Raw genomic sequence first — 26,405 nt, forward strand, 5'->3', positions numbered from 1 at the left:
TGCCTCAGAAACTCCAGGATGGAGCCCAGCTATCTGATTTGGACAAAGAATTCTGATGCACTCTACAGTTTGTGAACCCCTGGCATAAATCTGGCCTTTCAAATCCTTTTGACATTGATCTCTGTGTGAGCTTTCTTTTGCTACGTTCTAATTAGAACACGCTTACTGAATTATAAATTCTTGGCTCCATAAAGCTGTTCTTTGATCTTCCCTTTTTATTAAAGTGGAGGAAAAATAAATGCAGGCACCCGAAAATCAATAGGAACTGTGGCAGCCTGTGTTAGCAGAAAGGAGATTTGTTTATAACGCCTGGAAGGTGCAGTGGGGTGCAGGCACTGTCTCTCCAAGGTTTCATCCTTCCCTCTGCCCTCCCTTTGAACTCTACATCCTGCTGCATCTAAGTGGGAGGTCACCAGCACCATCATCCTGGGAGGTTGAGCTCACAAGCAGGGCACAGCTGGGTGCAGAGGCAAGCATCCTTCCCAACAGCATCCCCCACCCAAACTTTGGAAAGAAGTCCTATTGAAATTCAGATGAGTGACAGGGGAAAAAAGAGTTCAGTTGCATCTCTAATCAAAGGCATGCAAATTCATGCAGCAGAGGATGCCACTTTTCACCTATCAAATTAGCAAAGAGTGAACCTCAATACCCAGAGGCAGAACACTGGAAATTAGTGTGTATGATGGTCTCAAGGTTCCAAAGCCAGTTCCTCTGTAGCAACCAGAGCCTTAAAACCTTCAGCCCCTTCAATCAATAACCCCACAGCTAAATACCTGAATTGAGGAAATCATTGTGAACCAGATAAATCTTTGTGCTTTTTTCATGTCAGCATACCATATTTGAGGAAGCAAAAGATTGGCATTGATCGAAATGTCCAAAAGAAGGGAATGATTTGAGAAATTACTATACTTCACAGCTTTAGCAAAATGAATGTTAAGTTTTTTTTAATATTTTTTAGTTGCCAGTGGAATTTTTTACTTTTTCTTTATTTATATGTGGTGCTAAGGATTGAACCCAGGGCCTCACACATGCCAGGCAAGCGCTCTACCACTGAGCCACAACCCTAGTCCCGAGTGAGTTTTTAATGACATGGGAAAAGTGATGTTTTTTAAAAGTAGACTTTTTTTTTTTTTTCAGTACTGGAAATTGAACCCAGGACCTCACACGCGGTGGACAGACAGACAAGCACTCTACCTCTGAGCCACATCCTCAGCCCAAAATTATACTAGAATTAGAAACACAGGGCTGGGGTTGTAGCTCAGTAGTCGAGTACTTGCCTCGCATGCATGAGGCACATATAAAAATAAATAAATTTTACTTTGATCCTCAGCAACATATAAAAATAAATAAAATAAAGGTAATCTTAAAAAAGAAAAGAAATACAACGTAGGCTGTTTTTTAACTGTCTATGTAAATTTTTAAAAATCCTGGGATCCTAGGTAACTAAATATTAATGACTTGTCTTCTGGGTGTCAAATTGTTGTTTTATTGTCTCTCGTGTTTTTCTGCCTTGCCCACATTTCTAACATAAATTTTTACTTGTGAAGCCAGAGAGGGAAAAGACTTTTTTAAAAAGAAAAGTCTACTTTCAATCGTTTGGAAAATCTGTTCCCAGGGTACCCAGGAGACCCCTACAGATCATGCAGCGTTTAATTTGGCAGCAGGGATGAGCGGCCGGCGTGGGAGGAGAGGGTGGGAAGCCGGTGGTGATTTATCAAGATGAGGCCGCCCAGGCCTCGTTAGAGCTCTGCACAGGGCCAGCGGCGAGCACAGAATGCTTAAGCAGGGTCTTTTCTGTCTATCTTTCAGCTTTTTGAAAACAAGAAGAATACTAAAAGCAGGAACAGAAAAGTCACCATTTACAGTTTCACGGGAAACCAGAGAAATCGCTGTAGCACATTCAGAGTGAAAAGAAATCAGACCATCTATTGGCAGGAGGGGCTTCTGGTCACTTTTGATGGGGGCTACCTCAGGTAGGAACATCTGGAAGCCCACCAGCCCAGCTCAGCAAGGTGCTGGGACAAGGATCCCCATAACAGCCCCCTGGGCAATGCCTCACCAGAGTGCTCCCCCGAGAGGGGTTCCTCACGGCAGCTTGCTACAAATGCAAGAGCCTCTCTGTGAATGTCCCCAAGGTCCCCATCTTCTCACCCTTTCCACGCTCCTTTTGCAGGACTGGAATGGTCAGAGCAGATGTGGCAGCCACTGAGCTAGCAATAAGAACAGTGGGTACCTCCCACAGTCACTGTGGTGGGACCACCAGCCCACCCCCTTGTTCTGAGAGAAACCAGACCAGTGGGTGCGAGGGATCCTCAGCTTCAATCCCACACTGGGGCCTAACAAGATGACAAGATGCCCTTTCTCTTCTTTCTTATTTATTCATTAATTTATTTAGAGACACACACATGAAGTTAGCTCAACAGACTTAATGAATGATCAACGCACATGATTATTTAATATTTACAATGAATTTTTCAAAAGAATCCTTAGCTGTGTGAGAAGATCCCGTGAAGATGTTCTTGCTTTAAAGCTCACCATGACCACTGCGGATGAGACCACGGTGGCTCAGAGAGAGAGAAGGGACTCCGTCAGGGTCACATCTGAGAGTCAGAGCCCACCCTGAGCATCCTGACAGCAAAGTCCTCCTCCTTATGGCCACTTCACTGTGGTGGGGATGGCATGGGGAAGGAGACAAGGACAAGACAGACCCACAAACACAAGTGCCCAGCAGAGGGGTCTCCTAGCAGTCCTGCAGGGCACGGGGCCCCTCCGGGTCCCTAGGGCGGGATCCACCTTGGAGATCACCCAAGTCACCTCAGCAGACTCACAGTGGTCTCCTTTTCCTCTCTGGGCTGCAGCGTGGAATCCTCCGATGTGAACTGGAAAAAGAAGAAAAGTGGAGGGATTAAAATCATTTGCCAGTCGGAAATGAGGGACTTCTCAGCAATGGCTTTTATCACGGATCATGTCAATTCCCTGATCGATCAGTGGTTTCCTGGTAAGAGAACTTTCTTGAACCAAGCCTTTGACCATCCTTTTATTTCTTTATAAACCAGATGGGGCTGTGCCTTTGGGGAAATTGAAATTCCACTAGGATTCAGACCAAGAAAACCAGTGTGTGTTAGGGGAGGTGGGAGGTGGCCCTTTGGTAAGAGACCTAACCCCAGGGGACTCCAGCTCTGGGCTTGGGCAGGGAATGCTGTGAGAAGGTGTGGACTGGGCCCCTCGGAGAATGTGCCAGCACTCGGGCCCCTGGGAAGAGAGGTGACTCTGGATCCCACGCGTGGCCCAAGGACATGCTCTGGGTGAGTCAAGTGTGGCTACTCCACACAGTGAAGACAGAGGGGCTGACATTTGAGGGAGCCGGCAGATGGAGGTCTACCCCTGGCAGGGAGGGAAGGGAGCAGCAGAGCTGAGGGCACCTGTCCTTCCCTGCCTCCCCGACTCGTCAGAGGTAAGCAACCTCCCACATGGCCCTTCTCAGACCCGCTGGATCAGCTTTGTCATGGACAGTTCAACCAAAGAAAATACTTTTTGAAGTGCTGTTGAGGTCCTCTGTTTGTTTTGTTACTGGAGTGGAGACAAACACCCAGAGGGGCCCGCAGGGAAGAGGTTGTCAGGGGTGATGGGGAGGAGAGGAGAGACCGCTGAGCTCTCCCTCAGGCTCTGAAAACTGGAGGCCAAGCCAGTGCAAAGTAGGTTGGGATCCCATTGAACCAACTACCTGCTCAAACAAGTCCCTCGGCCTCTCTGAGCCACCTCCTCACCTGCCTAAGATCCCTGCATCCAAAAGACAGCATCAGGAAAAGTGCTTACAGAAGTGGCAGGGGGTTGCTGAATACACATTCCAGCCACTAGGCTCTGGTTTCCTTTGCGGCTGGGGCCCCTTGGGTACTGGCAGGAGGGTGACCTACAAGGAGCAATGGCTTAGAGAGGGGCTTTCAAAGAAGCCTGTCCAGTGTGTGATCTGTGAGAATTTGGGGGCTCTTGGCCATCCAAGGGGGGCCCCTTGGCCCACATCAGCCCTCTGGCACTTTGAAGCTCCCCATCCAATAGTGCCCCCCACCTTCAGATGCTGGGAAATTTGACCCAGTGCCACCAGCCAGTGGCCAAGAGCCACTCCTAGCAGGATGCCTGTGGAAGTCAAATGTACACAGGAAATTGTAGGCATTTCCCTCTAACCCTGCACAGAGCAGGTCATTGGCCAGCCCCAAGGGTGCCAATGTTTCTTTGCACCCATCAGAGGCACACAGAAAAGTTATGTCCTCTGCTCAGGGAAACCCATGTCAGATGACTAGATTTGTCTACTATCCTTTGTACTCATGATTCTCCCTCCCTGTATTGCTCTTCTAGAAAGCATCATAGTAGTTTCAAGTCTTCTGTGTCTAATATTAAGAATGGTTCCTTATGCCAGCTGTGTTTGAATGGCTGGAGTAGAGCTCAGATCCAGCCCCAGCCATGAAGGTGGGATTCCCGCTCTCCTTCTCACCCTGCTCCACCATCCTCTCCATGGGTGCATGGTTTCAAGGCCCCTGCTCAGGATCAAGACCACCAGGCAGCTCTTAGGTGCATCCTCACCTACTCCTAGGGAACATCTTCCAAGATGAACAATAGCACTGTCTAAAAAGGCACTGAGTTTTGGACTCATGATGAACATGGATGTTCACAATGAACAACGGCACTCAGTTTGGGACTCTCCCTGGGATCCAGGCAAGGGTGGCCAGACCCCTGCTGTGAAGGTCCACCTGGCCCAGGTTTGCAAGGTGCTTTTTGCTCAGGAGACTCACCTTCAGCCACCTTATCTTGTGTGAGCTCTCCTTCTCTGTCCCCATTTAGCCCTGACAGCCACAGAAAGTGATGGGACGCCTCTCATGGAGCAATATGTGCCCTGCCCTGTCTGTGAGACCTCCTGGGCCCAGCACAAGGATCCCAGTGAAAAATCAGAAGGCGTGCAGTACTTCGACATGGAAGACTGTGTGCTGACGGCCATCGAGCGGGACTTCATCACCTGCCCTAGACACCCAGACCTCCCTGTGCCACTCCAGGAACTGGTGCCCGAGTTGTTCATGACAGACTTCCCAGCCAGGTATGCTTCCAGGGCCCCTCCCAGGACACAGGTGCAGGTCACAGGGCTATGCTTCTAGCCATGCAGGTGCCCATCAATCCCAGGGCAGACCTCTTCCACTGGGTCACTCCATGGTGGCCAACTTGAGGTGGCAGCCATTGCTTCCCATCAGATCTCAGGTCTCCATGTTAAAAGGGAACCAGGAGGGAACCTAAAAGGGAACTAGCCTAAACATGCCCAGCTGGGCACCTCGCAGGTGAAGCTATCTGGGACCACTGCCCTTTCTTCCCCTCTCATGAGCTAGAGTTCCTTTCTGCTGAACTAGTCCTCATTTCTTCTAGTTCCTATCTCTCTGCGAGCTAGAAGAATGGAAGGTAAAGAGATGTGCTCCAGCCCCTTAGGAAGGAAAATGCTCCCAAACCTAGACTCATTTTAGTCTTTGGGCAAATGCTTATTCCCAACTGCAGCCTCAAGGCTGAGCATTTGGTCCCCTAACTGCTCTACAGTTGATTCTACCCATGCTCATGACTGATAACTGGGAGAAGATGCTGGAGGAAGTATTCTATTGTCCCACCCAATTGGTAATGGCAACAAAATCCAGGTCCTCAGTAAAACATGGCATCTTCTTTGGTGGATAGAAAACCAAATCTGTGATTTGGTCTCCCTGGAGATGATTAGATATCAAGCGGCTCCCAGCATTTTTGGAGTTCTAAAGTCCTATTGATTTCTCACTGAAAGGCATGCATGCTGTATCTGGTTTTTTTTAAAGAACATTAAACTCTCCCCCTTTTTTTCCCACAAGAATATTTGTATTCTCATATTTTCTACATCACTTCAGGCAGATGTGGAATACTCTGTGAATTTGCAGAATTGGGTTCCAAAGCATGCATCTGGATGACTTAAATTAAGGAGGAGTGGGGGTAGAGTTCAGTGATAGAGCACGTGCTTAGCCTGCATGAGGCCCAGGTTCCATCCCAGCACCAAAAGTATAATAGTAAATAAACAAAGGAAATGCATCCTACGTTAGATGATTCCTGCAGTTCTTTTCATTATCCCCAATAATCTCACAAATGAATGTATGTGACAGATGCCACTCTTGCAAAATGACTTCCCTTCATTCCTAGATCTTTAACATGAGGAGGATTCTCCGTTCTCAGAGATCATGGGAAGTTTAGTATATACATGCAATATATACATATACATTGTGTGTGTGTATACATGTATGTATATATATGTATGTATATGCATAATACAATCTGATAAAAATATCAGGTTGATATTTTTAGGGAGGTGCCCAATTAGAGACCCCCTCAAATTTTAGAATTTTCATTTGTTGTACTTTGCTATGTTTACATCTTAGCTTAGAGACCCCAACTGAATGTGGAATTCACTGTGTGGAATTTGAAAAGCCAGACTGTACTGTTCCTGTTGGTTTGAATCAAATCAGGCTGTAGCAGAATTCTGAAATGAAGTTATTTGACAGGAAGTTGAAAACCTTGACAATCTGAATAGGATTCACAGTTCAACAGGGGTGCTCCAGACTTCATCTGGGGCCCAACTACAGCCCCAAACCATCACACACCCCAAATTTGGAGTTTGGCAGGCAGAGAACTCTGCCCTGTGGCTCCTACAAAAGCATGTAGTCCCTGAGTCTGTGCAAGTCCTAACAGAAAGCCCCCGAGGGATCCCCAGTGTTCCCACAGCTCCCCATGCCCATCCTAGGTGAGAGGTGGTTTTGTTGGGTGCTTGGAGAACAACTCCAGCCCATCTTTTGTGACGCCCCTAAGGGCTGCAGTGGGTGTAGATGGTGATGTGATTGAGCTGTGCAGTCTGAACAACCACAAACCTGTTCCTAAAGTCAGGGAAAACAACCCCATCTGCAGGCCAGGCCAGTGGGGCCAGGAAGGCTCAGGTGCGGGCTTCACCTCTGCCTGGATGGGGCACCTGGACGGGGCACCTGCCAGGGTGCTGGGGAACTCAGGTGAACTTCAGCAGGTTGGCTGTCTTCTCCTCCCTTCTTGGCTCCCTGCTTTGCCTTTTCGCTGTAATGTTTCTGAAGATAAAGAGGAGTCCCACGGAATGAGAAGCAGCCTCTGAGAATCCTGGCCATGGCTCAGACCTGGGGTAACAAAGGGCACCCATGAAGGCCCAGGCCTTGCATGCCAGCCCTAGAGCCTCTGAGCATCAAAGTCCACAGAGGACCTGACATCCTGCCCCTTCTGTCCTGGCCTCCATCTGGGCTGCCGGGAAGGCTCTAGGCCACTGGTCCATGCAGCCCTGGCCTTCTAAGTCAAGACCCTCCAGAATCCCCAGGAATCTGCAGAGAAGGCCAAGTCCAGGAGCAACTGATAGTATTGTCCAAAGCCTGGTAGAAATCTTTCTTCACTAGGATGAGAACACAGAGACCAGTGAGGTAGCTGACGCTCCCTGCCCTTGAGTGAAATCGGGACAGTGGGGACCCTGGCCAGGCAGCGCATGGCAGCATATACAGTCTTGGCATAACAAAAAGTAGAGAGACAACCTCAGTGTGAGTAAGTCTGAGGGATGCTAACTGGTCAAGCGCAAAATCTTTCGGAGTAAAACATCCAAAGGGATCCTTGTTCCGTACCCACCATTTTTGGTACCCTCAGCCTGGTGTCATTGAAATGTCCTGGTCATCTCCTATTATGAGCCCACTTCACAGAGGAAGGTACTGAGGTTTGGCAAGGTATGGTTTGCCCACTGGCATGTGGCAGGTCCAGGGTTAACCCAGATTGGTCCATCCTCACAGATAGCTTGAACTGTGACTCTCACGTGGGGAACAAATGACCTGGCCCAGGACCCAGGGTGTGGTCATTGGGTTGACCCTGAGCTGTGTATGCTGCAGGCTCTTCCTGGAGAACAGCAAGCTGGAGCACAATGAGGACGAGAGCAGCATCCTGGGCCAAGGTGGCAGTGGCACTGTCATCTACCGAGCCCGGTACCAGGGCCAGCCTGTGGCTGTGAAGCGATTCCACATCAAGAAATTTAAGAATTTTGCTAATGTTCCAGCAGGTAACAGGGGCCCTACCTTAACACTTTCTTTTCCCCCAGATATTTGCTTTCTCTGGTCAAACTCCATGCCACCTCAAGGGGGACCTGAGGTGACACACATATGGTATAGGAGGCAAGGAGGGTGGGCAAGGCCAGTGTGAGTCCCAAGGCAGCTCTGTTTCATGCTTGACAGTTTGAGGGACTGGCTGGAAGGCCAAGGGGTGAGGCCTAGGGGTCACTCTTAGAGATGAGCCTCCTGTCTAGCCAAGAGCCCCCTAGAACAGAGACCACCTTCCTATCTGTGTACTCTGATCCGGGCACAGGCACAGAGCATAGGAAGGTGGGCACTCCCAGTGGATGGATTGGAATGCTTCTCCCCTACTGCCCAACCACAAAGAAAGGAGCTTCCTCTTGCCCACCTTAGAGGCAGCATACTCAGCCCCAAGCATCATGGATGGGATGATGAAGAACCCATCACCATTTGTCTTAGTCCTGTTCTGCTGCTGTAACGAAACCACATGCTGGGGATTACTAAGCAATAGAAACGTACTCAGCTTGTGGTCCTAGAGGTTGGGAGGCCCAAGAGGGTGGCTCTGGCATCAGGTGAGGGCCTTTGAAGGTTAAGAAAGTCTGAGAGCCAGACAGCAAAAAGGGAGCCGAACTTTATTTTATAATGAGCCTATTTCTGTGATAATAATCCACTCCTGAGACAGCCACAGGAATCCACTTGTGAAGACAGAGCCCTCTTGACTTTGTCACCTCTTATGAGGCTCCAGCTCCCACACTGTTGCATTGGGAATGAAGCTCTCAACATGTGAACTTCAGGGGACACATTCTAACCACGGTACCATGTAATGCCCAGCCAGTCCTCCATCCAGCCTGTTGAAAATCACATTTTTCCACTGCCCCTGGCTCAGAATAGGTCAACTGTGTGGTCATAAAGCTAATTTATACTCCTGGTAGCAAAAATTAGAATCACAGACAAATATACAGATCATAGAAAGGAAGAGTCAAACTTATAATTGTCTGAAGAGACTGTGACTTTCTGCATAGAAGATCTAACAGACTTGGTTGACAAATATCAGAGCCAATCAGGGCTTCCTGAAATTGCTAGACATGAGAAGAGCATCCAAATTCAGCAGTGTCCCTATATACAACAAGGACCCATTAGCAACATGCTCCATGATAAAAACCATAAAATAAAAACCATGTGGTATCAAGGAATAACCAGCGTATCATTCCATTTAGTTCTCATCTGAATCCCAACAGGGCGTATCTACATGTAATTTGATTAACTGTAAAATGCACGTGTAATGAGAAAATCCTAGAACTGAGAACATTGACAACAGAAGACAAAGCGCAGAGGACTGCTCTGAAAATGTCATGACATGAATCTGCAGACATTAAGGCCATTTCCTTCTGGGGCAGGCCTAGGCCTGCACAGGCAGGGAGCTGGCGGACTGCAGAGATGATGTAGCAGGTCAGGGGAGAAGGACACACCAAATGGAGTGCAGATTTGAATCTTATTGCACACCATAAATTTCTAATGGGTTAAGGACCCAATGTGGAAAACAAAACCTTTATACTTAAGAACCAAGTGGCTGCACACACATAGATCTGGCACAGCCAGTGCCTTCGATCACCAAAGATTTTCATGCTGTTTGAACTCTCACCCCCAACAGTCACCTACTATAACTTATAAACATAGAGGAGAGACAGAATCAAGAGGACAAGACAGACAGAACACAAGAGGACAAACAGGGCCTGCATGCACCCTGCCTGGTGGCCTCGGGCCCAGCTGATTCTTTGTATGCAGGTCACACCCGGTGGGCAGTATCCTGACCCCTCCAGGGTCTCATACAGGCTGTCATGAATTTTAAGGGTAATGGAAGAAGTTTACAGTGTAGGGTTGGAAATCACCCACCACCTCCCAGACCTGTCTCCTCTGGCCTGAGATGACTGTCACAGGCCAGTGGCCCTGGGCACTGATGGTTTCCACCTTCAGGGATCCTGGCTACTAGCATCGACCTAAGCCTCAGCATCCTTAAGGGGACAGAGGAAGGGGCCTTGTTAAGGGGACTTGTAGACATTACCTGACTCAGCTGCTGAGTGAGATGGCACGGATGCAAAAGAAAGAAGACATAATTGGGACTCCTAGGTAGCTCTCACCATGGGTCTGGGGTGGGAGCCCTCTCTGGGTGACAAGGGTGGGCACATGTGGCAGTCCTCCATCAAGAGGGCCAGGTGGGCCTTCGTGGGTACTCGGCGACTGCCAGAAGTTACAGGGCCACATTTAGTGCTTGAAAAGGAGGGGGCTTAGCATCAGCCCACGGTACCACCCCTTGGTGCCAAATTCTGGGCCATGACATTGCAATCCCTTATTGTGTGCCTTAAGATGTAAATCCCTGCCCCACCTGACCCCTCCCATCCTGCGAGGCCCCCCCATGTCATGTGGCCCTTGGGAGGCTGCCTCACCCATGCCCAAGCCCTTTGTCCTCCCTGGGTGGCTGAAGGCCGTGCTGTCCCCCAACAGACACCATGCTGAGGCACCTGCGGGCCACAGATGCCATGAAGAACTTCTCGGAGTTCCGGCAGGAGGCCAGCATGCTGCACGCCCTGCAGCACCCCTGCATCGTGTCGCTCATCGGCATCAGCATCCACCCGCTCTGCTTTGCCCTGGAGCTCGCCCCGCTCAGCAGCCTCAACACGGTGCTGTCTGAGAACGCCAAAGGTACGGGCCACTCAGAGGTCAGCCTCCAGGGGGTTGCCTGGGCCCTGCCTCCAGGAGGCCACCAGGGCAGTCGGGCTGGCGGGGCAGGCCTCAGGGAGGCCGTGGGCCCCAGGCCTCCCCCCCAGCCTGACCCAGTTGTCTGGGTACAAAAGTAGAGAGCCACAGATGGTCTCAATGACCCAGTCCCATGGCAAGGCTCCTCACCAGGCCTAAACCCTTGATGATGACGTTGGTAGGGCCTGAGGACCTCCCACTCGAGAGTCACAGAACCAGGTTCCAAATCCTGGTTGCCATAACTTGCTTATTTTACTTTCCTATAAGAGAGATAATAATAGCCCCCCAGAGAGGGCCTCAAGCTTAAATGAGGCAGCCCTGGGTGGGCCCAAATTATAGCAGCTGGCACCCCAAGCCCACCAGCTACGAAACTAAATCCCTTCTCTGACGAAGACACTGTGCTGCCCACCATTGTCAAGTCTGAGACCCCGGGTTCTCTGGTATTATATCTAAATCTTTTAAGAAATTTAAAAGGAATTTACCTTGAGAAATGCTTTCCAAACTCCCAAGAGCTGCCAAAAGAATGAAAGTTGGTAACTTTGGACTCAAGAAGAAATGGTATTAAAATCAGTTTCTTCTCCCTCCGTGAAAAGGGAAGATTTTAAATGAACTTCTTGTATCTGCAGCTCTGTTCTCGAGAGCGAGACCACCCTGACCTGACATGAACTAATGGGATTTTGAATCCTGGCCCTGGTAGTGAAAACACCAGCAATTCCAAGCATGAGATGGCATGAAAGGAGCTCTCACAGGAGCATTTCTATCCGAAATACCATTTCATTTAAAAAGAACATTCTCTGTCCATCTTGAAAAATAGTGAGCCCGCACCAGTGGGACTTAGAGTATTGGGAGATGGATTAGCCAACTTTCCACCACTGAGACAAAATAGCTGACAAAAGCCACTTAAAAGAAGGCTAGATTTATTTTGGCTCATAGTTCCAATCCCTGGTTGCTTGGCCCTGTTGCCTTGGGCCGGTGGTGGCAGTACATCATGGTGGGAGAGAAGGCAGCCCACCTCCTGGCGGCCAGGGAGCAGAAAGGGAGAGGGGAGGGACCAGGGTCCCCTTAGGCCCTTCAAGGTCATGCTCCCAGTGACCTAACTTCCTTCCACTAGGTCCCACCTCTCGAAGGTGCCACCACCTCCCAGTAGTGCCACAGGCTAGGAATCAAGACTTTAACACATGGGCCTTTGGGAACAAATGATAGCAGGAGAGAGAATGGAAGAAGGGGAGACAATTACCACAATGTTCATTTTATTCCAAAAAAAATTGAAATTTTGATGGATATCAAAGTTGTCATATTTTTTCTTCTTGCAAGATTCTTCCTTTATGCCCCTGGGACACATGCTCACCCAAAAAATAGCCTACCAGATTGCCTCAGGCCTGGCCTACCTGCACAAAAAGAACATCATCTTCTGCGACTTGAAGTCGGACAACATCCTGGTGTGGTCCCTGGATGTCAAGGAGCACATCAACATCAAGCTGTCTGACTACGGGATCTCACGGCAGTCCTTTCATGAGGGAGCCCTGGGTGTGGAGGGCACCCCTGGCTACCAGGCCCCAGAGATCAGGCCTCGCATCGTGTATGATGAGAAGGTACCTGCCCAACCCTCTGCTGTCCCTGGCTCCGCCCCACAGTCCCTTCTGAGGCCAGCCAAACAGCCCTGACGGCCTCTGGAGCTTCCCAGCTCAGCAGCCCCTCAGCACTTTTCTCTCTCTCTGACCTTGCTCCGATCTGACTTAAGTGACAAGGTTGACTTTTCCTTAGGCTCAGAATTGTCAAACCTCAATCCATGAACATTGTACAGGCTGTAAAGAGTCTGAGACAGAACTGGCTCTGGATTGGGGACTCAACTATGATATTTGATGTACAAAATGAGGGCAGAGGACCAGCCTTGCAGGGTGCTCTTGAGAAGCAGATGGAGTAAATGTGATAAAGGCTACTAGCCCATAGGGGCTGGCTACAAGGTGCTGGCCAAATCAAATGCCAAACCAGAGGACAGAAAATTCTAGCAGGACAATTATGGCTTCCCCAGGCAATTGCATAGCCAGTCTTTTTTTAAAAAAAAAAAAATATTTTTTAGTTGTAGATAGACACAATATCTTTGTTTTATTTATTTATTTATTTTTTTATGTGGTGCTGAGGATCGAACCCAGGGCCTTGCATGGGCTAGGCAAGCGCTCTACCACTGAGCCACAACTCCAGCCCCAGAATAGCCAGTCTTAATTCAGACAATAGCTAATGTTTATCTTCTTCCCTGATAACTGGTATATGCAAATACTCAGACAACTTAAAATCATCTCCGCCACACTGTGCTGCATCTAGTACTGGCCTTGTTAATTAATCACCCAGCATAGAAATTCCCCTCATATGCAATTTCTGATTATTGGGTGATTCTTAGATGGACCATTGACTAGTTGCTTTGAGAATGACCTAAGCGTATCAACTTGGCACCTGTGTTAGTTGCTCAAGATAGAAAAGTCAAATCAGAGCAACAGAAATCAGAGCTTCTTCATAGCACATAACACAGATAAAGCGTTCACCCTAAAACTTGGATTTTAATTAGAAACAGTCACATTAAAACTTTTCCAGTCTTTTCTCAGCCGTTCTCCTGAAAGTTATTTCTTGACCCTTATAAGTTATGCAGGTGCCTGTATAATTCTTTCCTTGGTGGGCCTTTTTATGAAAATTAAAATGAGAGACACAGGTTGTAATCTAGGAGTTACTCCCAGTCTGCAAGTTACATACATAGCCCCTCTGCAAAACCTGTTAAGCCAAGGGTCTTGCCATCATAATGGCCCTTAATCAATACCTAGAGGTTAGCAAACTCTCACTGTGAGTTTATTGGTTAGAAGGATGAATGGATGGATGGATGGATGGATGGATGGATGGGTGGGTGGGTGGGTGGGTGGATGGGTGGGATGATGAATTAATGGGCAGTAGGACAGGAAGTCAGATAGATAGGTGAATGGAAAGAACAAAATATGGGAAGATGAATGGATAAATTCACAGGAGGACAGGTAGTCAGATAGATGTGTGGATGGGTAGATGGATGGATAGAAAATGGGTAGATAAATAAAAGAAAAAGTGGTTGGAAAGATACATGAATAGGTAGATGGGAGAATGTGTAAATAAATGGACAGAAAGGCCAATGGTTGATTGGATGGACAGATGGAGATAGATGGATGAATGGTGGAGGGATCACTGGTGGTCTCCCTTTAGCAGGACCCACGTTTTCCTTTTTTAATTGTGTCTGTCTCCCTGCTCCTCCACCTCAGGGCCAGCTTGCTAAAAGCCACTGGGCTCAGGCAGGAGACCTGACTTGGCTTCCCTCTCTGCCCAGGTAGATATGTTCTCCTATGGGATGGTGCTCTACGAGTTGCTGTCAGGACAGCGTCCTGCACTGGGCCACCACCAGCTTCAGATTGCCAAGAAGCTGTCCAAGGGCATCCGCCCCATTCTGGGGCAGCCAGAGGAAGTGCAGTTCCATCGACTCCAGGCCCTCATGATGGAGTGCTGGGACACAAAACCAGAAAAGGTACAAAGGGGAAGGTGGGCACAGTGCCTGGGGCCTGGGACCTCCTGTCCTTGTGGCAGAGACAATGGCAAATGTGTGAGTGGCTGCCCACCACCCTTTACTAAGAACAACAGGCAAACTTCTCTGATCACCTCTTCTATAGAGAGATATTTACTGCCCCTAACATACCCAGTATCATTTTGTGTATTATTCTCAGGAAAAATGAGCTTTCTTTTGAATTTCTCAGATTTGGGGATATTTGCATAGACTTTATTGGTTAAGTATACCTAATCTCCAAACCCAAAATGCTCTGAAATCTATAACTTTTGAGCACCATTCAACATGTGTATCAATTCCTTTATAGTAACATAACCTCTAATGCAAGAGCAGAGGGAATCTAAGTCTCTTTGTAAAGTAATGGGGGGAACCTTGCTTGTGAGAAGCAAGGTTCACAGGATAGCCGTGAAGCCATTTTATTATTCTTAGGGAGATGCCCCACGTTTCAAGGTTAAATGCATTTATCAAATCAGACAGAGCTAGTTTAATGTACTGAGAATAAACAGGGTCTGAGAAAAACCCTTCACAAGAGTGTACATCCTCAGGAATGGCATGAAATAGTTGGGGTTAGGCTGACCTCACCAGCTGAGCTCAAGATGCTTGGCCAATGATGACCCGGAAGCCTAACTGGGTATGTTTCTGGTGCCCGAAATCCTCTGAGCCTCTTGTTAGGATCTGGTCCTGAACGACAAATTCCCTCATGCCCACCTGACTTGAGACAGCAGATCTCATGGGCAGAACCGGCATGGACATGCTCATGACCTCTGTCCCTCAGCGCCCGCTGGCCTTGTCCGTGGTGAGCCAGATGAAGGACCCGACCTTCGCCACCTTCATGTACATGCTGCCCTGTGGGAAGCAGACGGCCTTCTTCTCATCCCAGGCCCAGGAGTACACCGTGGTGTTTTGGGATGGAAAAGAAGAATCCAGGTAACCCCCCGGATGCCTGTCCTGTCCTACTGGTATTGGGGGTGTGATTGGAGAACAGAAAATCAGTGATGACCACAGTGAGCGTTATTTAATGGACAGTGGGTAACAAGACTTGGTGAGAGTCCATTCAAGAGAGCAGGAAGGGAGAAAACTGAATATGTGCAGACACACGGTACAGTTTTAGGGTTAAGAGAGGCAGAAAAGGAAAAAAAAAGGATGGTGTGTTGGGAACACAAGTCAGGGAGAGTTTGCTTTGAGAGGAAGCCGTTTGCAGCCCGGTGATGCAGGACATTAAGTGATGCTGCAGTGGACAGTGAAGTCACTGCAGAGTGAGAGGAGGGGACCCAGAGCCAGGCAGGAGGGTCACCTTGCAATAGGAAGTCCAGTTGCAGCTCCTTTACTCAATGAAGTGGCAGGAAGAAGAGAAGCAGGGGGGGAGGTTGTGGATACTCCAGAAGGAAGGAGAGAGCATGCGACGGGCCTGGGGAAGTCCAGGGTGCCGCAGGGTGGTGCTGAGGCCTACTTCAGGCTGGAGGTCCTGGGTTTGAAATGTGACCCACCAGCCTGGTCATGTGACCTTCCCCAGCTTGTTCCGCTTCTCAGATTGCAGAAGGGGCGACGGGGTGGCTTTCAGCAGTCAGGGTTTTGTCAGGCACAGGAGCAGGGTGCCTTCAAGGAAGTGATTATATTACAGAGAAGGACTTGGGACCTAAGTGAGGCCATACACCAGGGAAGGCCAAGGGGCGAGGTAGAGTAAGAGAGACTTGCAGGGAGTAATGGTGTGAGCCGACAAGCCTGGAGGAGGTGGTCAGACAGCAGGTGCTTGGCAGGGCATGGGCAGGAGGGACACAGTAGCAGCAGCAGGATCAGGAGTGCAGCCTTGGGCAAGGGTGGCTGGGATAGAGGGGGAAGAGACCACTGAAGAGCAAGCAGAAGGTCCCAGGACACAGAGGCCAGGGCATGAGAAAGGAAGTGTCAAAGACAAATCTCCGAGAAGTCACCATCTTGTGCGAGAACCTTCAGTCTCAGCCAGTGTGTGTTGCGACATCTTCACAGTGACAGCAGCCTTCTGACGAGCCCTGTGGCAAACATATTCAGGTGCCAAAGTCAGGGAAGGCCAGACAAAGTGAAGCCTGGGTGGTAATGAGACCCACGGAATGGACTTTGCCATTCTCTCTGGTCAGTCTGGGTGCCATGTGCATCAGATTCTATGTCTCTGGGACAGAGGGTTGTGACATAGACACACACTAAAAAATGGTGCCTTAATGAAGTCATTCTAAAAAGGATGGTGACTATACCATCCTGTTGAGATACATTCTAAGGATAAAATAAAAAGCAATTTTTCAGCCAGGCATAGTGGCACATACATGTCTGTAATTCCAGCACCTTGGGAGGCTGAGGCAGGAGAATTACAAGTTTGAGGCCAGCCTCAGCAACTTAGCAAGGTCCTAAGCAACTTAGTGAAATTCTGTCTCAAAATTTAAAAAAAAAGGGCTGGGGATGTGGCTCAATTGGTAGCGCGCTTGCCTGGCATGCGTGTGGCCCGGGTTCGATCCTCAGCACCACATACCAACAAAGATGTTGTGTCCACCGAGAACTAAAAAATAAATATTAAAAAAAAATTCTCTCTCTCCTCTCTCACTCTCTCTTTAAAAAAAATTTTTTTTAAAAATTAATTTTAAAAAGGACCAGGGATGTGCCTTAGTGGTAAAGTGCCCCTGGGTTTGATCTCTGGTACCAAAACAATTAAAAAAAAAAAAAAAAGCAGTTTTGCACAGCTGCCCTCCAGCCCTCCTTATCCACTGATTCAACCAACTACTGAGGGAAAATATTTTTTTAATTGTATCTGCACTGAACATGTATAAACTTCTTTGTGTCATTATTCCCTAAACAATAGAGTATGAGCATTATTTACATAGCATTGGCACTGTAGTATTGTAAGTCATCTAGAGGATTAAACTCTGTGGGAAGATAGTATGAAAATATTTTGCCATTTTTTTAATAAGAGACCTGAGTGTATGGAGACAGTGGATCTCGGAACCAATTCCCTGTGGATACAGGAGATGACTATGCATTACACTGTCTTCAGTAATGACATTTTTTGGTGGTGATGTTATTGTTATTCTAACATATCGTTGTGGTTGTGGGGTAAAGTTAATGAGTAATTATGTTGTTGTCATTGGAAACCGTGATTTTCAACATGAGCTAAAATGGGAATGGGATGTTAAGGTAAGTAGAAACCTTATAGTTCTGAATTGAAATTGCATGGACTTAGGAAATGTTTTGGGTTTGGTGCCCACTGAAGAGACCTAGAAACAATAAGCAACCAAATACCCATGAACCCCGAGGACCAGGTGGTGGTCTCTAAGTAATGAAGAGAAGCAGACCTCAGAGGAGAAGTGGCCAATTCCAGGTCTGGAGTGGGACATGAACCTGGGACATTTGACACATGAGAAGCAAAATGTCCTCAGAGACTTCTGAGATATTCAAAGGGATTCCGGAGCCAACCTGTCCTGCTGGTGCTGGATGGGCCCCGCTCCACACACCTGGGGATGCTTTCTTTATCTTCTCATCTTGTACACACCATGGGGTATTGGAGATAGCTCTGCTCAGGACACAGAAAGCTCATTCCCAGAGGGAAGAGAGAGGCCTCTTTGTTGACCTGTGAAGGTTATTGAAAGCTCCCCACCAGCCTGAAGAAGGACAAGCTCACAGGAAGGGAGGAGGGCTTCTGGCCAGATGCACAGGGCAGGGAGCCTGGAGAGTCAGGGTAGAGCAGAACTTGTGATTTATGCCTGAATTACAGAAGGAAAGGAGGCCGGAGGAAAGAAAGGGCAAGCTGATAAACACAATCCACCTGTGACAAAACTCTGACTAGAAGGAATAGGGGTATAACATTTATTGTTTTCCATATTTCAATTTTTTTTTTCCTAAGTAAAAGCTGTTTACAATGTGAGGGAAAAGACTGGAGAAAATGTGGACAAATATTACCCTGAAGAAAGTTTGGTTTGCTGTTTTGTTCGCCCATTCTTATCATCTGCAAATCAGGTGTTATCGGTCAAAGATGGCGAGGTTCCCAAAACATGGCAGCAGGAAACATCTTACAGTGTGGATTCCTGACCACTAGCTTAACTTGCTCTCTCGGATTGGGGAGAAAAGCTGTGTGATCTGGGACGCATAACTAACTGCCTCCCCGACTTCACCTCCTCTTCTGTACAGAGGACACAGGGGACGTCCACCCAAGATGTCAGGGAGGCAGTGGTGCTGGGACTGTCAGGCCTCTTCAGCCAAGGTCCAGCTCTCATAAATGACTGCTCACTACTCTCAGAGCACTCATGACGGGGACACGTTTGGAGACTCTGCACCAGGCTACTGTGGAATTCACCCATCTTGTCTTTAGCTTTGGCCTTGTTACTCGGCTCAAGAGACCACCCTTGTGGGCACAGTCTAGCCATTGAAAGATAGCTAGATAGTGAGTGGTCTGGGTGGAAGTGCCTTTTCTTCATGCTGGGAACAACTTTCTTAACACTCAAAAGTCATAAAAAAAAAAATCAGGCTAGGGTTGTGGCTCAGCAATAGAGCACTCACCTAGCATGTGTGAGGCACCAGGTTCAATCCTCAGCACCACATATAAATAAATAAATAAAAGGTATTGTGTCCATCTCAACTAAGAAATACATATATATATATTTTTTAAAAAGTCTTTCTTCCTTTGGGAATGTCCTTTCCCTGCAATGTTCAGGCATCGCTACCGAGCAGGCAGAACCCAGGCCCACCCAATGGCATAAAGGGGGGACCTTGACTTCTCAGATGTGCCCTAGTTTCCAGAGGCAAACGAGGCCCAAAGGTGATGTCCTCCTCCAAGGTCGTTATATTACTTGGAAGAATATACCAGGCATGGGTGAGGGAGGCGGCCCGTGGGCCACGGGGAATTGATCACATGTTGTTGCTGATCGCAGGAACTACACGGTGGTAAACACTGAGAAAGGCCTTCTGGAAGTGCAGAGGATGACCTGTGCCGGGATGAAGATGAGCTGCCAGCTCAAGGTCCAGAGCTCTCTGTGGACCGCCACGGAGGTAACCGCCTACCTACAGGCCCCCCCCCAGAGCAGGTTCTACCAGGGTGCAGCCTTCAGGGGGACTAGATACATAAAAATAGAGGATGCCCACATCAAGGTGACTTTCAGGGAACCCCAGGTCATCCGCATGCCGTCCTCAGAGCAGCGCCATCAGCCCCAAGGCAGCAGCAAGTGAGCAAGGAGCTCAGCCCCACCTGCTGCTGGCAGCCAAGCTCAGGTGGAGAGTCAGGTGTAGACTCAGCAGGAGGAGAAACCCAGAAGGTTGGTGACATGTGCTGGTTCTACATGGCACATCCTCTAAGCTCTAAGACCTTTGCTTCACGTCAGGGGAACCCCTGGAAGGCCAAGGAGCTGTCTTCTAAAAAACTCTGGGGAGAAATGCCCCAAAACAAATGCTCTGAAGTTATGGTAAGGGATAGGTTGCTACCATCTTTCTATGTGATGTTTGACAATATGTTTCAAATACAGACCAGAGATTTCCAAAATAGTCATGTCACTTAAGCCTTGTTCATTTCAACTTTAAGAATTTATCCTAAGAAAATAAACAAGACACACCCACACACGGAGAAATCTATAAGAATACTCATGCTCATATAAGTCATAGTAGTGAAAACTTAAGAGTTTATCTGACAACAGATTTTCCAAATTACAGTACACCCGAGTGACAGGCCATCAAGAGGCGCTCCAACATCATCCTTCACACAGGAAGTGAGAAAGGGGGCTCTGCCTTGGCGTATTGTCATTGTATTGTGATGCCACTTTTGTCAGTACCACATACATACACAAACATCCACGGAAGACCCACACAGGTGCTGTGTCCTACAACCCCAAGAGTAATTTCCTCTAAATAATGGGTTTGGGGCAATTTTATTATCTTCTCGACTATTCTGTATTTTTCAAAGTTTCTACAAAGAGCAGAAATATATAAACAACCAACCAGAAACCCAAGTTAGTTTTTAAGGAACAAAGGAGATCCCTGAGGCCAAGCGCAACCCTGGTAGGAAATGGCAGCCCCTTCTGCCCGGGGTCTCACAGTGGGCTCGTCTGTCTCTGCAGGACCAGAAAATCTACATCTACAGCCTCAAGGGCATGTGCCCCTTGAACACACCCCAGCGGGCCTTGGACACTCCAGCTATTGTCACCTGCTTCTTGGCCGTACCTATTATTAAAAAGGTGAGTTGGGGGGCGGTGTGCCAGCCTCTGACTTCCCCTCCCTGTTCAGGTCTGCCTCCCACCTGTGCTGGACTGGGGAGTAGTAGAGCCACACCCTCTTGGATCACCTAGCCCCGGGCACATGGGCTTAGTCCACCTTAGAGATACTGGTGGCTGGCTATCATTAGCATAGAAAGCCTACTGTCCCCAAGCAAATGCCACAAACCCTGACTCAGGGGAAGTGCTTTTGGAGCAAATGGTGCAAACCCCAGATGCACATAGGCCCTTGTGATGGCAGTGACATCAGGAGTCTCTTCTCCAGCAGCACTGGCCAGTACCAGTGACCATGTCCCGGCAGGTCCAGCTTCTCACCTGTAGGGCAGCCAGTTCTGCTCCCCTCTGTCTGCCTCCTCTCAGCCTCTCACTGTCCACCCCAGACCTCAGTTCTTCTTTTGCCCAGGGTGGCCTGGCAGACTCATCTCCTCAAGCTCCCAGGCCTGACCAAGTGGTGCTCTCTTCGACCCAGGCTCAGCCAGCTATGCCACACCTTGAGCTATCTAGAGACCCCCCACCCCGCTGGCTTCCGTGACACTGCCCACACTGCAGCACACTGTGCTGGGACCTCTCCCTCCAGCCTCTGCCAGGAACAGTCTTCCACACACACCTCTTCTATACTCCCTCCTATTCAGTTCTCAAGATCGCAGGGGCCATGACCCTCCGACAGAAGCTGTGCTGTGTGAGAGGCAGCTGCCTGGCTTTCCCAGGTTCTGTGGCCCTCCTGGGATCCAGGCACTGCTCAGGCAATTCTGACTCCTCCCCAGGGACCTGTTTGATTCACAGACACACTTGCCAATGCATGCATTTCCTGGTGTCACTTATTAAAACGTGTTGACTGTCATCATTCCATTCCAGTGTCCTCATCTGTAAAATGGGGATATTAAGAGATAGTGAAATGGATCTCTGGGCTTAATGTTCCCAGAGCTCTAGGCGGGTGCACTTGGAAATTGTGTTATTATGACCCCCTGACAGTTGCAAAATATATGAGTTCTTTCCACCCTGCTCCCGTTTCATTTTTTTAAAAATGAAGAAGAAGAAGAAACAGGTATGAAATGAACCTCAGGATCATTTATGACTGTGGCCCCGTGCCTAGGGCTGGGCAGCTTGGCCTGTACCAGAGCACAGGAGAGCAGGACACAAAGCGTTATTGAAGGCCATCGCTGGCCAGAGCCCCAAGCCAGGGTACCACCTCCCACACGACCAGGGGGAATAAAGCCGGCTCTGTGCAGAGCCTCCTGTGAGGGGTGCCCGCCCTCTCGGAGGCCGTCCTGCCCGCGGCCACGCAGGGCAGACCCCTGCATTCTTGCACGTGCACGTTCTCACCCAGCCAGGACATGGCATTCACCACACGGACCAGGCTGAACCAGGACTGCAGATAGAACTGCAAGCCTGTTTGCCTTGGCCGCTTTCTAAAATCCTTCCCAAAATCCCGAAGGTGGATTTTGATAAACTTTCTTCAAGCTTCTTTCCCTGGATGTTGAGTCCCAGGCCAGTCACTCGGTTACCTTGGTCAGCCCAACCCCCTGACTTGCCCTGACTCCCAACAAAGCTGCTTTCTGCCACTCACCCTCCCTGGCAGGAGGCCTGGATCCTGCTGCGTCCTGACTCTGCCTTTGTTCTGTGGAGCTCTGCTCACCCCTGCTGCCCTGGGGAAGCCTGGGGTGGGCCCATCATTCAGCACCATCCCTGCAACATCGACCTCTGCCCAGAGACCTCTGCTGGGTGACTGCAGAAGAGGTCATGCTCCACGGCAGGCCTGGGGGAACCCTAGAGACCCCATCGATGTCAGCAGTCCCGTGGGCATTTCAGAGGAGGAGTCAAGCTGGAAATCAGGCCAGGACATACTTTTAGGAGAGAGTTGAGTTGGGACGGATTTCTTCCAGAATGAGTTCAGCAAACATGTATTATCCACTTGAAGAGAAAACTCTGTGGAGTCCCAGGGCCACAGAGACGGATGAGACAGCTCTTCTCTGTGCCAGGCCAGTGCCCAGGGGACAGTGGTGGGCACAGGGATGTCGTCTCTGCTTTCATGGAGCATGCTGCCTAGCGTAGGTAGACCCCCAGGATGCCTACAGCTCTGTCATGTTATTAAGCAGTGTTCCTAGGAAGAGGGCACCATGCTCTGCCTCTCAGGGAGGTCTTGGTGGCCTCAAAGAAGAGTCAGCTCCCTGCTGCTCATGCTGCAGGAAGCTAGCCCCAGCAGGGGTGGGTACATGGTCCAGCTGACATCCACCCGCACTTGGTCATGTAGGCCCTGCTCCTCTGCGGCACATCCTTTGCCATAGGAAGGAGTGTGGGGGTGGCTCTGCTGGGCTAAGGCTGCACCTTCTCTGGACCCTAGCCTAAAGCTTCTGCTAGCAACCCCAGCCTTTCTAAGAGCTTTGCTTCTCTGGGTGCATTAGTGGAAATAATGTCCCCTCCTGGGGCAAATATAAAATGAGTCTGGTTTGCATTCTCTTTCCTGGAATGGGGGGACCAAAAGGCCTCATGCGTCCCTGTCTCCTCCCCACAGAATTCCTTCCTGGTGCTGGCTGGCCTGGCTGATGGCCTTGTGGCTGTATTTCCCGTGGTGCGGGGCACCCCGAACGACAGCTGTTGCTACCTGTGCTCCCACACAGCCAACAGGTCCAAGTTTGGCATCCCTGACGAAGACACACGGCAGAACCCCTACCCAGTGAAGGCCATGGAGGTGGTCAACAGTGGGTCCGAGGTCTGGTACAGCAACGGGCCGGGCCTCCTTGTCATCGACTGCATAGCCCTGGACATCAGCAGGCGGCTGGAGCCCTATGCGGCCCCCTCGGTTGTCATGTCAGTCGTGTGCAGCTCAGATTGCAGGGGGGAGGAGGTCGTCTGGTGCCTGGACGACAAGGCCAACTCCTTGGTTATGTACCATTCGGCCACCTACCAGCTGTGTGCCCGATACTTCTGCGGGGACCCCAGCCCCCTCAGGGACATGTTTCCCGTGCGACCCTCAGGCCCGGAACCCCCGTGCAGCCACACAACCAGCCTGAAGGGGCCCGATGGGGACTGCATCGCAGACGTGAGCATAATGTACAGCGAGGAGCTGGGCACGCAGATCCTGACCCACCAGGACTCGCTGACCGACTACTGCTCCATGTCCTCCTACTCCTCTTCCCCACCCCACAGGGCCACCAGGTCCCTCTCCAGCCTGCCCAGCTCCCCAGCCAGCTGTTCCAGTGTGCCTTTCTCCACTGACTACGAGGACTCCGACAGGCTGCAGGAGCCCAGTGCTGCCTCCGACAGGTCTGAGCACGAGCTGACCCCCATGGACGGGGAGACGTTCAGCCAGCACCTGCAGGCTGTGAAGGTCCTCGCTGTCAAAGACCTCATCTGGGTCCCCAGGTAAGTTTCCTGGTGGGGGCGGAGGGTCGCCATCCTGTGCTGCCACGGCTCTCGCTTTGGGGATGAGGCGAGCAGAACCCTGTGGCTTCCTTTAAAGATAATGTCCAGACCCACCAGGGCCTATTCTTCCAAGGATTTGCTCCCTCGGTTTTGGAATCTGGAGTGATCTCCTTAGCAAATCTTAGAATGGCCACAGAGAAAAAGCTCATCTGCCCACTGGAGTTTATGGTGCCCTGAAAGGAGAGCCACAGTCAACTGTGATGGGGTTTCCCGCTGGGATCGTTCTTTATCTGCTTCACAGGCTGTACCTTCTGCGTAACTTAAAACCTTAGCAGAAACTGCACATTTGTTACTTGGCGGCCATGCCTTTCAGCACAACACAGCGCCATCCCCCCAGAGAGCACGGCCAGCCATGCACAAACACTTGCCCCTCTTGGTTTTGGTTTCTTAGGCGTGGCGGAGATGTTATTGTCATTGGCCTGGAGAAGGATTCAGGTGCCCAGCGGGGACGTGTCATGGCTGTCTTAAAAGCCCGAGAGCTGACTTCTCATGGGTAAGGCTGAGGGAGGGGCTTCTGTGGGATCCAGGGGAGCAGTGTAGGGAACCTGAGGCCCCACCCCAGGTCCTGTAGGACAGCCTGATGTCCCTCCTGCCCTTCTGTCCCCACAAGTAAACACCACCCACCAACAGAGCCACAGGTAAAACAGGAACAAGATGGGGTCCTCCAGGCAGCTCCCAGGAGCTCAGCAAAACCAGTACATGGAGCATTAGCCACTGGCCAGGGCCATCTTCTTCTGGAGTACCCAGTGTACCTGTAGATCAGGCACCTGGCTGTTGGGGTGGGGGGCATCTCCAGGGCCAGGGTCCAACTGCAATTGAAATAGGGATCTCTCCAGGCGATTCAAAGTATCCTTCCTGCCAAGGAGGAGAGCCCTGCCAGAGGTGACCTTCCTACCCATTCAGCACCAGGCAGGGCCAGATGACACAGGCACACTCTGCTCTTTGCATCTCAAGCCTGGGGGCAAGACTCTAAACAGGCATGTCTGTGTCCACCATGAGGCTGTCAGGGCGGGAAGGCCTGTCCAGAACATGGTCTCCACAGCAAGACTGGCGCAGGACTACAGTTTCTAGTGATGTCTGCTTCCTCACTTTGACTCTGAGGCCCCACATGGTAAATCTCCCTTGTGAAAAGCCCCTCCGTTCAAACGTATTTGTGTGGACACATGTGGGTGTGTTTGTGCATACACACACACACATGCACACACTGGAACACTTCCACGTCACATTGGTCCCGTTTCGATGCAGTGAGAGCAGAGATCCACAGGCAAGGGTTTTATTGCATCTGGAGCATAAGGGGCTAGAGAAATCCCTTTCAGTCTGTTTCCCCCAGAGCATGACTATGACCAAAGAGACATCCATGGCAATTCTACTCCCTTGCCCACCACCATTGAGCTTTCTCGGCGAGTGCTAGAGCCAGTGACCCTTGGTCAGTGAGTGCTTATAGAAGTGATATTGGGGTTTGATCCCCAGCCCTGGCTGAGATTTGGACAGAAGCCTTGAGCTGAACCAGTTCCCAGCTTGCAGGTTGGACTTCTGGGATCAAGTGGGTCTGCAGAGCCCAGCTCAGTGAACCTTGGAATTCCTGTCATTAGTGTCCCTTAAGTTTTACCTGGTATTCTTTTTCATATTCATCCCCCAAAGCGAGGTTTTTCTTAAAAGCCAGGTTATAGGGAGAAAGACCCTGGTCAGCAGCTCAAAGTCAGGACCTGGCAAGGCCACTAGGAAGTGGAAGGCTTCTGGACATCCTGATTTACAGAATGGACTCAGTGCCCAGCAAGGCCCATGTACTGGTCACAGAAAGAGGAGACACAGATAGTACGTGCCTGGAGGTAGGCCACCAGCCCACAGAGAGACCACCAGCAGAGGAAGTCCATGGGGGAGCTGCCCACTGTGGCCCAAAAGGAAACTTGTGCACACACAGATCATGCACAAAACCAAAAAATTATATACAGTTATGACTGTGGGGCAGCAGGCTTTCTACCTAATGTATTACCCTGTGTCCTCCAAGTACGTGGAAGTGCAGTGAGAGAAGGAAGAATCCCACTGAGCTTTTGGCAAGGGAATTGACAAGCCCAGACTCCATAGTGGGCCGTTCACCAGCAGGAGTTTGGGTCAGTGGTATTTTCTGAACACTTCAAGGTCGAAGAAGGCATGAAAGGTGCTTTCTCTGGTTGCATCAGTGGCCTTCCAGGGTCTTGGTCCCTTACAGATAATTTCCATTAGCATGAACTGCTGCCCTCAGCCCCTCGGGACTCTTCATATAAAGCTCAGTCTCCAGGCTGCAACCATGTGGAAGCATCCAAGCACATCCCAAAGCCAGACGGGGACACACAC

General features: G+C 49.8%; 1 protein-coding gene across 5 annotated transcripts in view; it reads left to right on the forward strand.

Annotated features, from left to right (window-relative positions):
* The window catches only part of Lrrk1 (leucine rich repeat kinase 1), a 154,206-nt gene that overhangs the window by 126,329 nt on the left and 1,472 nt on the right, over positions 1-26,405 (forward strand). For all 5 annotated transcript variants that reach the window (XM_078051265.1, XM_078051266.1, XM_078051264.1 and 2 more), the window contains 12 exons: positions 1,810-1,973; positions 2,859-2,998; positions 4,837-5,086; positions 7,932-8,098; positions 10,611-10,808; positions 12,177-12,454; positions 14,203-14,397; positions 15,209-15,360; positions 19,320-19,437; positions 20,496-20,612; positions 23,161-24,011; positions 24,463-24,564. In XM_078051265.1, the coding sequence (XP_077907391.1) occupies positions 1,810-1,973; positions 2,859-2,998; positions 4,837-5,086; positions 7,932-8,098; positions 10,611-10,808; positions 12,177-12,454; positions 14,203-14,397; positions 15,209-15,360; positions 19,320-19,437; positions 20,496-20,612; positions 23,161-24,011; positions 24,463-24,564 (2,732 nt within the window). The remainder of the gene's footprint in view (positions 1-1,809; positions 1,974-2,858; positions 2,999-4,836; positions 5,087-7,931; positions 8,099-10,610; positions 10,809-12,176; positions 12,455-14,202; positions 14,398-15,208; positions 15,361-19,319; positions 19,438-20,495; positions 20,613-23,160; positions 24,012-24,462; positions 24,565-26,405) is intronic.

Source organism: Ictidomys tridecemlineatus, chromosome 5 (genome assembly GCF_052094955.1).
Source record: "Ictidomys tridecemlineatus isolate mIctTri1 chromosome 5, mIctTri1.hap1, whole genome shotgun sequence".
Taxonomy (NCBI): Eukaryota; Metazoa; Chordata; class Mammalia; order Rodentia; family Sciuridae; genus Ictidomys; species Ictidomys tridecemlineatus.